This window comes from Cynocephalus volans, chromosome 3 (assembly GCF_027409185.1).
Source record: "Cynocephalus volans isolate mCynVol1 chromosome 3, mCynVol1.pri, whole genome shotgun sequence".
In the NCBI taxonomy this organism is placed as follows: Eukaryota; Metazoa; Chordata; class Mammalia; order Dermoptera; family Cynocephalidae; genus Cynocephalus; species Cynocephalus volans.
In genome coordinates, this window is record NC_084462.1 from 101780449 (window position 1) to 101793581 (window position 13133).

The 13133-nt window shown below is 38.8% G+C and overlaps 1 protein-coding gene across 1 annotated transcript; it reads left to right on the forward strand.

Annotated features, from left to right (window-relative positions):
* Positions 1 to 1512: 1512 nt before the first annotated feature.
* ZNF770 (zinc finger protein 770) lies at positions 1513 to 10086 on the forward strand. Its single transcript, XM_063090774.1, has 2 exons — positions 1513 to 1967; positions 5905 to 10086. Exon 2 carries the CDS (start codon positions 5961 to 5963, stop codon positions 8067 to 8069), a length of 2109 nt encoding a protein of 702 aa, XP_062946844.1. The 5' UTR covers positions 1513 to 1967; positions 5905 to 5960; the 3' UTR covers positions 8070 to 10086.
* The last annotated feature ends 3047 nt before the right edge of the window (positions 10087 to 13133 follow it).

The following is a 13133-nucleotide window of genomic DNA, read 5'->3' on the forward strand; positions in this document are numbered from 1 at the left end:
TGTAAGTTGGAGGGGGTCCAATTGCCCTTAGCCTGTAAGTTGGAGGGGGCCCAATTGCCCTAAGTAACGTACACTTTTACTGGGATTTATCTTCTCAACTCATTCCCTACACCTCTCACCCCCAACACCCTACCCCATGGCACAATGCACCCAGAAGTTGTATAGCAAAATGTATAAGAGGCTGCAAATAGTTTTCTTGGAGAAGTATATGATGAAAAGGACAGAGTTTTACTCACCAAAACTCCTCTTAGAAAGTGAGAGCTGTCTTTGTTCAAAAAATTCTTTGATAATTAATTGGGAGTAGAAGCTGACAACTGAGTGGTCCCGATTTTGGTGGACTATCTGCAGGAGGCAAGCAGATGGGTTTTGTTGGTTGCTCCATAGAGGGAGGGGAAAGAGGAGAGGAAAAATAAGAGAGGTGGGATGGAACCAGGAGATGTGAGCTCCTTGAGAGGCCTATAGCTTGAGGGCAGGAGGCAGCTTTAAGAGCATTAAAACTCAATTTCGAAACTTCTGACTTTAAAATATTTCGAAAGGCATATGAAAGATGCTGACAATGTGGGCTCCTTTCAAGTACAATGATCTTGGATAAACGACAGAAAAAGAAGAAAAGAAAACCTTTGTTTATAAGGGCTTTCCCAGCCTCTTGCAAAGAGCTTGGCGAGAAGTAGGTGCTCCAAATGATTTGCTGAATGCATGACTTTTCTGTCATTCCCCACTCTCCCAACCTGCACTTCACACTTCAGCAATACTGAACTACTCATACTTTCCCATTTGTCATGCCCTCTCTCACTGTGTCTTCTATGTTTGGAATATTCTCGCCTATCCTTCCCTACCCTCGCTCCCCCAAAAGTACACCCTCTCTTTCACTAAACAAGTTCCTCCTCATTTTACACCCTGCCACCTACCACATCCCATGGACAGAGCTAGCTCTCTCATTTCCATCAGGCTCCAACTCAAAAATCACAGAACTTCTCAGAAAGGCCATCTCTGGCCATCTACTAAAGTGCCGACAATCCCTCCCCCCAAATCTTCACAGCGGCTTTCTGTGTCTGGTGTTAGACTGTGTCCAAATCTCACCTCTATCGTTTATCAGCTACGTGACAACGCATAAGGTTCTTAACAAGTCTAAGCCTTGTTTTTCTCGTCTTAAAATGGGGTCCTATCACTTTATAAATTTGTCGTATTTAATATAAAAATAGTAATAAATAGGGATAGCTATCCGAGGGCCTACTGTGCATTGGAAATTATGTTGAGCACTTTACAGGCATTTTATCTAATTGCCAGAGCAGTCTGAAGAAACTTAAGACGCGGAGCACAGGGCTTTGTACGTTGCGGACAACCAAAATACATCCAACAAATGAGGCCAAGCAAGGTTAGCCAGGCCCGCCGCGGGCAGGCCATCGGCAGAGCCGGGAGTGGAGCCCAGTTATGTCTGAGCACAAAGCCCACGCCCCTGACCTCTACGCTATATTTACTTTGGCAATGTGCAAAGTGCTGGGGACAGTCCTGGCACAGCAAGCCCTTAATACACGGCGCTTTGTTATCACCGGCCCTCTGCGTTAGAGAACTAGGCGAGTGGGCTGACTTGCCAGTATCCAGTTGGACTTGAGCCCACAGGTCCGGGCAACAAGGTTTCCCTAATTGAGGTTTAGGGGCTAGATGGAAAATGTGCCCTTCTTCACCCTATTCTCCCTCTCCCGCAATTGCGGTACGGGTGAGCGGCGCTAGGGTTGAGGGTGCGCCTCTGGAGTCCCCGTCCCCTGGGACCGTTGGGCCGCGCGGAGGTGAAAACGGCCCCGAGATGAAGAGAGCCTGTTTCCAGCCGGACCGCGGCCCTGGGAGCTCCCTAGCTCCGCGCCTGCGCGCTCAGCCCGTCGCCGCGCCGGCCCTGAGGACGTGCGCTCGCTATCTTCGCGGCGCCTGGGCCCTGATATGCGCCGCTGCCGGGCCCTTGCCAGCTCCAGGTGCGTGAGGAGAGCTTCAGGAACACGCGGGCGAGGTGGAGCGACCCCTGGGGAGGTCAGGCCTGCCTCAATCCCGCCAAGGTGCCCGGGGACCCTGGCAGGGGCGCCACGACCTCAGCTCCTCCAGCTTCTTTTCCTTTCCCGCGTCCCCACCTCTTGAATGCGTTTAATGAGGAGCGGGAATCTCTTGAGAGGAAGGTGCAGGAGGGATGCTTTTTCCCTGCTGTGGGTCGTGTCACATGTGGCACTGGTGTATGTGTGTGTGTGTGGCTGCGGCCAAAGCAGTTTTCACCCTTGCCCTTCCTTTCCTGGTGTGGGATTATGCAGTCTCTGGACCCGGCTCGACCCCTTGGTGGTTAATGGTTGTGGGCGATTAGGGCGAGGACTAGATGTCAGTGTCGTTTGTGCAGTATAGTCCCACTGAGAAGGAGAGGTGAGGGTCAAGGCCAGGAGAGTGGGGCGGGAGGAGTGGGGCAGAAACTAGGAAGAGGGAAAGGCTATGATAAATGCCGCCAGACGTTATCCCCCAACTGGGAGTTGTTTATGTTTCTCTCCGGTTTTTCGTTTCTTGTTCACTTACATGCTATCCTCACTTCGCTTTAATGGTGTTAGTTAAGACAAGAAAATCAACAGGCTTCCAGCCTTGAGGCAGTATTGGATTTTTATCGAGGTCAATTTTTACAGTCTTCTGAAGGAATGTGTCTTGCTCTTCTCATGATATTTTCCGGGTTGAACCATTGAGCAGATCTACTGTTTTATTTTTTATTTCAGCTTAACATAAGAAAAATTACAGTCTTAGTTTTCTTAAAAAATGTTTTTAACAACAACAAAATCGGTGGATAGAACAGAAAATCAGTTGAAATGGGATTTGGAGCTCTATGTGCACCCTTGTATGCATACAAGGGGGACTGTACGTGGAGCGGTGGGAATCCCTGACCTGACACTTATAAATAGGACATGAGATCACCACTTGCCACCAGTGGTTCTAACAATATAGGGCTCCCAGTAAGTACTTCCTCACATGGTAGGAAGGCAAGTGACCGTACCATCTAGTCTTAGTGCTAGTGATGGGTGATCAGCCATAGACCCTTTTCTGTGTAGGTAGCCAATCCCTATTATAATCAGAGTCCAGCTCCAGAGCAAAATACTATCTGTGATCATTCAGGCCTAACCTTAGACAATTAATGGCTGGCCTCATGGGGGGAAGCTGCCCTCTCATACCAGACTTACTGCATGTCCAGTGCATTGCAATTTTTTGGAGTGAGTTGCAGTGAAGGTCTGACCCCTTCCCTCCCACTAGCCATGCTGATACTATAACTATTTTCTGGCCTAGATACCTCCATTTAGAGGCCCTCTTATCAGGGACCCTGGCTGAGGCACTTTTCTCCATTTTGACTTAGGTCCTTTCAACTCCTAGCTGTTCCCCTCTCTTCCCTGGCCTGAGGATCCATAAGAGGAAGGAGCCTTTTTTAGGGGTTCCTTTGCAATGAGGGGATTCCTTCATGTGCATTCCATCCACCTGACCCTCACCTGGTGTCCTCTTTAATGGACCACAGGGGAGCCAGTACCTCTTTTTGCTTCTTGTTTACACTGTTGCAGAAGGAAATAAAGACTTGATTATTTGTTTGGCTCATTTTCCTGATTGACTACCTTGACACTTAATTGCTCCGCAGGAATTAAAAATGTTGCCAAGTTCTTGGCAGTTCACTGGATTCATGACTTAGTTTAATCCTCATTGCTCTTGCTCTGTGTCAGCATGTTTAGGGATTTTGGAGGTTGCTTGCCTGTAATTTCTCTAACTCAGTGTAATGAAAATGCATATTCATAGGACCAACAGCTGATTGTTGCTAAAATGGATATCTGGGTTATATGGTGTATTTTATTAATTAATGTAGTGGCAGTCAGATTATTTTATTTTGCATAGATTTGTGTGGTATTTTCAATTTGGCCTCTAACTAGATGATTTCTTTTGGTAAATATTTTGGGGTAATATGGGCCAAGTGAAGTAAACCAAACACTGTTGCTTTCCTTGGTAATCTTGTCTCATCTTGTGTGCCCCTTTCTTTATCACCCTAATAGATTACTTGGCCACTTAGAATAAAGTGATTTGTTGTATGTTCCCATTTAGCGTTGTGTGAAGAGGTGTTAGGAATAGCTTTCACAGACTTTTTTTGCATCTTTCTAAAGAAGTTTCACATGACAATATTTATTGCTATACGGTATGTGCTCTGATACTTTCTATTTTATTTAACAAAATGTTGATCATCATCCACTAAATTGACTTCACACTCCATTAGTGAGTAGTGACCTGCAGTTTGAAAAACACTGTGACAAAACAAGTATTTGCTCAGTAAGTAATTTTTTTTCTGTTTCGAATTCAGATTGCTAAGGAGAACCACAGTGGGCGTGTTCATAATTTCGTGTTTAAGATGTCTCCTAGAAGAAGACAGTAAACCGAGTATATGTTGGAGGTTTGCCACATCAGCTGACAAAAGAACTCTTGAGTTTCTGGTAGACTTATCAACTCTCTGATCTCAACTAAAAGAAACGAGTACATTAGAATGAGAGAGCTAGCACAAGCACAGCTTTTTTTTTTTTTTTTTTTAATTTCTGACTCCCTTATTTAAGTGCAATGTAGTAGTAGAAGAAAAATGAGAAGAAAATTGGCTTCTTTGATAAAAGAGAAGATAGGATGTAAGATGGTTGTGAAAGTTCCTGTTAAACTTTTTGTACATGTCTTACAGAGGTATATACGGAAGTCATTTTTATCTTTATATTCTAAGACCAAAATGACCCTCTTATTATATTAGGACCAGTGAACCACACTCAACTTTCAGTTACTTAGTCATAGATAAGTATATAACCAATTTGTCGACCTCATAGCCTCTGTATTTGTCTTTTAGGAATTCCACAACAAAGTGGAAAAGAGAAATAAAAAGAACTGTAAATTTAGTCAGGGTGTTTATCTTTTAGTTAGAAACCCTAAAATATTATTGAAGAGATAGAGATAAGGTTTTAAAATTTGATTAGTGTTCAACTATATAATACCTTACATTTATATGTTACTTCACAGTTTTCAAACACATTCATATGCTCCATTGATTCTCATAACAACTTGGTGTGGTAGGCAGTCCAAGAGATATTTTCCCCATTTTACACATGAGGAATCTGTATTTCCTTCTTTTTACCAATAAGCTCCTACAGTGGCAAATGCAGTACTAGAACCCAGGTCTTCTGAGAATTTTATCCTCGTTGTCCTTGTTGGTTAAAGAAGTAATTGAGAGTAAATAGTGTTAACGTTGTGGCTAAGAAATCCAACTTTGATAAGTGAAACATTTTATTCTCAGCATGTCTACAATGTGCTATAATTTAATGCAAATGCATCTTATTTTTAGTGTTACATTTTAATTCCTACATACTTTACCTTTCTAGCCCAATTTTTTAAAGAAACGACAAAGCAACTAAATATTGACAAATCTACTTAATAGTGAAATAGGAAAATTGGAATTAAAAGGTCTATTTAGTGTTAAGAAATTCACTAAATTTCGTAACACTAAATACTTTTTAAAATTACTTTGTAATGTAATCTCAATTAGAAAAATAGCATAGGGCTAGCTGGTTAGGTCAAGTTGGTTAGAGCACCTGTGTTGATAACACCAAGGTCAAGGATTCGGATCCCTGTACTGGCCACCCTCTAAAGAAAAATAGGTTAAAATTATATCAATTTTTAGATATTTCTTTTAAAAACTCATATCTCTGTACATGTGAAGTAGTTTTATAATTCTAAAGTATTCATCTAAAATAGTTATTAACTTATAAACACAGGAAAAGTACAGATTTTCCTTTACCCTTAATATCTTTAGTCAAAAGACAAATTATTTCTTTTCATATGAATAAGGAATTTTTTAATTAATACACTTTTATTTTTAATTTTTAGACCTCTGTGGAGTTTAAGAACACTATGGAGCTCATCAGAGTATATCACTGAAGAATATGATGGCTGAAAACAATTTAAAAATGCTAAAGATTCAACAGTGTGTAGTAACCAACAAACTACCTAGAAACAGGCCATATATTTGCAATATTTGCTTCAAGCACTTTGAAACACCATCAAAATTATCTAGGCATTATCTCATTCATACTGGTCAAAAGCCATTTGAATGTGATGTGTGTCATAAAACCTTTAGACAACTAGTTCATCTGGAGAGGCATCAACTAACTCATAATCTGCCTTTTAAATGTAGTATTTGTCAACGCCACTTTAAAAATCTGAAGACATTTGTGAAGCACCAACAACTTCATAATGAAACCTATCAGAATGATGTTAAACAGGTCAGAAGATTGCTGGAGGCCAAGCAAGAAAAACCAGTGTATGGAATGTATAGTACTTTTACCACAGAGGAGAGATGGGCATTGCACCCATGCTCTAAGTCTGATCCCACACACAGCACTACAAAGAGAAGAAAGAATGTTCATGCATGTACAATCTGTGGCAAGATGTTTCCATCACAATCAAAACTTGATAGGCATGCACTTATTCATACTGGCCAGAGGCCTTTTAAATGTGTCCTGTGCAGTAAATCTTTCCGACAGTCAACTCATTTAAAAATCCACCAGCTCACACATTCAGAAGAAAGACCTTTTCAATGTTGTTTTTGTCAAAAGGGATTTAAGATTCAAAGCAAACTTCTGAAGCATAAACAAATCCATACTAGGAATAAGACTTTTCAGACTCTTTCATTAAAGTTGAAGAGTCCAGAATCATGCCCCCTGACTAGTAAATTAAATGCAAAACAGGATGGTCTCAAAAATGGTGATATGGGTGAATCTGAGGAGAATAGTCCACTTGATGTCCACTCTATTTACATCGTTCCTTTTCAATGTCCAGAATGTGAAGAGTGTTTTGAATCAGAGCAGATTCTCAATGGACACAAGTGTTTTCCTGCCAGAGGTGGCAAAATTCCAAACAGGCTCAAAAGAAGCTACAACTATAAAACCACTGTTAAAAAAATCTTAGCCAAGCTTAAACGTGCTGGGGGTAAAAAATTAGATAACTTTAGATCTGAGAAAAGTGTTTTTAAAAATAGCTTCTTAAAAAATTGTGACCTTATTTCTAGTGAGCAGAACTCTGAACAAACCCAGAGAACATTTATGGGTTCTCTTGGCAGATATGGAACATATAAGACAGTTGGTAATAAAAAGAAGAAAACGTTGACTTTGCCATTTTCTTGGCAAAAGCAATTCCAGAGCCAAAACGTGGGGAAAAACTTGAAAGGTATGTTTACAACAGAAAGCATATTAACTATGGATAATTCCGTGAACAATAAAGACTTACCAATCTATGGTCCAGCAGGTGAGGAATTCTTTAATAGCTGTGAAGTGCTTCAGTGTGGTTTTTCAGTTCCAAATGAAAACATACATACTGGACATAAGATGTGTCCTTGTGACAAATGTGAGAAAGTATTTCCTTCTATATCCAAACTACAAAGACACTATTTAATTCATACTGGACAGAGACCTTTTGGCTGTAATGTTTGTGGGAAATCTTTTAGACAGTCAGCTCACTTAAAAAGACATAAACTAACTCATATTGAAAAGATTCCTTATAGAAGATCTCTTTGCCAAGTAGAATTTGGAAATTTGAACAAACTTTTCATTCATTCAGGTGATAATATTAACTACAATGTTTCGCAGCAATGTCAGGCTCTTGGTTTTCAAAGATATGACGTCTCAAAGTCAGATCAAATATCAGAAATAGAAGTTAAGGCAGAAACAGAGGATTTCATCCTCGGTACCCACTGTAGGAACAGGCAGCCCTATCTCTCTAGTGCGCTTTTGGAATCAGAGCAGAGCCATCGTTGTAGTTACTCAGGGCGTACTGAGAGAAATGATGGCCTCCTTTACCAATGCAGCGTGTGTTCTAAAAGTTTTCGATCTCCATCTAAACTGGAAAGACACTATCTAATTCATGCGGGACAGAAGCCATTTGAATGCTCAGTTTGTGGCAAAACATTCAGACAGGCTCCTCACTGGAAGAGACATCAACTTACTCACTTTAAAGAACGACCTCAAGAGAAAGTTGTGTTGGATTCGACTATGTAACCATCTAACCACTAATGCATTTGTGGTCTTTGGTGATCTTGTTCTTAAGGCCTGTATCATTTGAAATGCATTTTTATCAAAATGCCTATAATAGATTGATTTCATAGGCAGTTGCTTGTCCTGCATAGTAAGGAGGAGGTAAGATACATAGAAAATTCATAGTGTTTCAGGAACAATCAAATTTTTATAAGGAAGAACATTATTTGGTGCCATAAAGTAAGAATTTATTTTACTTTAATATTATAAACGTATACTTTGGTTGTATTGAAAGTTATAAATCCATGATTCTATTCAGATAACTCAGCCTCATTATTTAAAAGAATTATTCCTTAAGACATACGATCTCCTTTTTAGATATACTCAAAAGACTAAGAGTCAAAAATTGGCTTTTAGCTGCAGCAAATAGCCCCACTATATTTCATTTATTTTACATTTCACATGAAAGTATAATTTTGTCTACCTACGGCTCAAATTGCATTACACAAATTTTTTAAGAAAATAGGCAATAAAAGTAAAAACGGATGAGAAAATTATAGCATTATTTTCTATGATCTTTTCAAAGCTATTTATTCATAGGACTATGTGGACATTTCACCTTCTTTTCCTCAGGAGATGAGGATTCTTTTTTTGTCCAGGCTGCTGCTGTCTTTCCCAAAAGAATTTAAAAGGGAAGAGGCAAGGATACACCCATATATATTTACCATATTTGCTTCTCAGGAATATTTTCTGAGTGTCACTATCTTTTTGATAATATGTACACAGTTTTATCTTTTCAGAGGAATAAATGCAGTTCATCTATTTGTTAATGGTTGACAACAGCAGTCATAGACTTAAGACTTTCACTGAGAGATCTTTATCTCCATAAGACTTTTACTTTAGTAAAACTTTATTTTAATGCCTCTAGTTGAGTAGTCCTATGACTTACCTAAGCCCGTTCTACTAAATTTGATGAAATGGAAATTACTAGGTTTAGTTTTAGATTTTATTCTTCTGTGTTTTTGCAAGACTAATGCTAAAGAATGTTATTTTGATCCATATTAATTTTTTTTTAATTAGATAACCATTCCGGTATAGGAATAAGATGTTTATAGGGTTAAGGATATCATTCCTCTAAACAGAACTGTCATAATTTGGGAAATATTTAATTCTCAACTTATTTCATAATTACCAGTTGTCCATCATATTTGCCATTATTTATAAAGTCTTTAAGAATGACATTTTCTAGCAATAAAAGAAATTAACCATTATGTTTCAAAGGTGAAAAGAGCAGGTGGGTATTTATCCTAACACACTTAAATATAGTGAAAAGCCCTCTATTAAGAATGTGGATAAGTGAACAATTGCAAGTTTTGCATCATATTCTAAGAACTGGGTTCTTTTTTGGGGGGGGGGGAGGTGCGGGGATTGGTCTGCTTGCTTTTGCCACAAGTGAATTTTCAGTAACGGGTTCAATTGCAGAGATCAAACATGTCAGTATGAGTAAAATACCCGGTGATGTACAAATGTGCCTATTATTTAAGTAATAGAGACATCCAGCTAAAGCAGAGGAGAATTACATGCTTTAAAGAATAATTTGTTGTAGCTTTCCTTGAGATATGTTTCTCCAGTGTAAGCAAGATAATGGTTTACAGGATTTGTTTTACACAAAACTTTCCAAGAACACATCTGTTCTGTAAAAGCAAAGAATAACTAGCTTATACTTTCCAAGAATAAAAGTTCCCATTTTTTCCTTAATATGTCTGAAATTATGGATTTTGGCATTTTCCTAACAATTTATATAATTTTGTTTGAAGGAAATGTCTTATGTACATCTTTCCCAACCTAAACAGGGAGAGTCCTGACAGTGATGTGCTTGTATGATTATAAAACTATTTGCCTAAGTGGTGCGACTGAACTTGTTTTTTTGCCCGTGTTTTTTAAGCTGTTTCATATTGAAAGTTGGAATATTGTAAAAATTTTGTCAAGGATGTACTGTAGTGCTATTTGAAGTACCTGTAATAAAACTTATTTACCTTTATCATCATTGCAAGCTTCTTATGAAAACTATAGGAATGAAAATAATGTATACATCCATGTTAAGAAGATTAAATATTAAATGTTAAATGATGGTTTGCTGCATGCTAAAACTGTTAGTATTGTTGAATCAATTACTTTGGTTTTCTGAAAAGTACTCTTTATAAATATCTTTAAAGAGAACTAAAAAAGTTTTTTTGCTTGGGTGGTTCTAGGATGTAGCATGGTTATTTACTAAAATACTTTGATTGGCTAGCTGAGTTAGATTTATTGTTTCTTGTTTTGTACTGTAATAAGGCCTATAATTTTAAGATAAAATGTGTTGAAGGGAATTACATGGTGGTTAAAATTTCTTGAAAAATTCTAATTTCAGAATATTTTAAAAATAAAGTTTCAAGTTACACAGTTTGGAGGGGGTTTTTTTAAGGAAAATCATAGTATTGGAACAAGGTACTGATTTATTGTCAAACACTTTCATGGACTCACTCCAATTCACCTTCTACTATAAACTTACATGGATCTTTAGTCATTTACTTACTTGTTCACATTACATTTTTTTGATAGTTCCTTATCACCTGCAAAAGAATATGTTAACTCCATTGCACGTCGTATGGTCTACCTACTTATCTATTTATCCTCCTCTTTGGCCTTTCTCTCCAGATTTGTACTAAAGAAAAATAGATTTAGTTTCTCCAGTATGTATTATTCTTGTTATTCTTTCTGCCTCCATCTTGTTTACCAACTATTAATTTAAATTAGACACAGACTCTTACACTCTGTTCAAAGAAGAAATATAGTTGAGTCAGGTTTTATTCCTTTTTCCCAATTTTGGGAGAAAACAGAAATGCTTAAAACTGACTTTCAGAAAACACAGATTTCAATGTACATGTTATGTAAGACAACCAATTAGAATTACAGACATTTTTAGGACAGCAACAGTTTTTGAAGTCTGGGTATTGCGCAAGAATTCTTCGTTAGAAATGACATTTGCATGGACTTATGATGCAGAATGGCATCTGCTTTTTAGAAACTGAAGGAAAAGCGAGATTTCTTTGATATTTCTCGTATTACTAGTTAGAATTTCAGGCTAAGTGGTGGAATTCTATTAGCAGTAAGAGAAAAAAGGAAATGAAACTGGAAGAAAAGTGGTACAATGGTAGTATTAAGTGGAATATAGAACATGTCATATTTGCATCTACATTGCATGCTTCTATTCATTCTTTGAAGTTTAAGCTTAAATACTACTTCCTCTGAAAGCCTTTCTGATTTACCCAAGCACTCCATCCTGTCTGCTTCCACTACTTTTTGTTCATAACTTGTTTCTGTTGATCTTCCATTAAAAACTAGTGGTTTTCCAACTTTGACATGCATTCAGCCTGTTAAGATCATGGATTACTGGGCTGCACCTTCACAATTTGTGATTCAGTGTCTGAAATTTGGGCCCAAGAATTTGCATTTACACAGATTAGTATTGCTGTCATGAGACTACACTTCAGGAACCATTGAGCTAAACTACATGCTTCTTGAAGGCAATGTAATGGATCTTTTTATGTTTTATACAGGGAGCTTAATACAGTGTCTGTTAAACATCAGGTCCTCAACTGTGTACTGAATGTATGAGGGAAGAAATTAATGAATGACGCAATTTTTATAACGCTTTTACATTCTCCTTAAATCTGTAACTTCACTAAGATCCTTTCATTGTACTCTCATGTTTGTGTTCAGATCAAAGCCAATCCGACATGTACTCTAAACTTCTCTCCTCATCATTCAAAAATGGATTTATCTTCACCACTTTTCTCTTTCTCATTATCTGTCTCAGAATAATGTTTCTCCACCGTTCTGAAGCTAGTTTTTTCTTGCCTCCTTCTGGGAACTTCATTAATATTTCCTTCATTTTTCTCGTAGCTAGTCTTCCCCTCTATATTGGTTCCTTCCCCTCTGCCTGAAAAAGAAAATTCCATGTCTTCCCTATTCAGTTATGATGCTTTGGGCTGCAAGTAACAGAACATCTGACTCAAACTGCTTTAGCATTGTATTAGTCCGCTTGTGTTGATATAACAGAAATACCTGAAACTGGGTAATTTATAAAGAAAAGGTTTATTTGGCTTACGATTCTGGGACAGCTGCATCTGGCATGGGCCTCAGGCTTCTACTCAGTGGAAAGCAGCAGGCAGCTGGCAGGTACGAGCAGATCACATGGCGAGAGGAAGCAAGAGAGAGAGGAGGTACCAGGGTCTTTTAACCAGCTCTCTTGCTAGTAATTTGATTTGATCAGCATATCTCAATGCTGAACCCCCAAAATATGTATAATCAATTTTGATTCAATAAATTTTTTTAAAAAATAAAACAAAAATAAACAACCAGCTCTCGTGGGAACCAATAGAGTGAGAACTCACTCACTACCTCTCCTCCCCCAGGGTAAGCATTAATCCATTCATGATGGATCTGCCCCGATGACTCAAACAGCTTCCAGCACTGCCACATTGGGGATCAGATTTCCACATGAGTTTTGGTGGGGACAGCCTATCCAAACTATCATTCTGCCCTTGGTCCCCCAAAACTCATGTCATTCTCACATACAAAATGCAATCATTCCATCTCAGCAGTCCCAAAAGTCAGCTTGTTCCATTACCAACTTAAAAGTACAATGTACAAGGTCTCATCTGAGACCAAAAGCAAAAGTCCTGCCAGCTGTGAACCTATAAAAGTCAAAATCAAATATATGTACTTCCAAGACACAATGGTGGAACAGACATTGGGTATACATTCCCATTCCAAAAGGGAGGAATAGGCCAGAAGAAAGGAGAAACAGGCTTCAAACAAGTCTGAAACCCAGCAGGGCAGACATTACATCTTAAAGCTCTAAAATAATCTTTGACTCCAAGTCTGGCATCCTGGGCACAATGGGGCATCTGGGCCCCCAAAGCCTCATGCAGCCTCACGCCCGCAGCTCTGCCAGACTCAGCCCATGGGCTGTGCTGCTGCCTGTGGCTTTTCCAGGCCAGTGTTGCACGTTGCCAGTGGCCTTATAGAGCTGGGGTCCTGGAG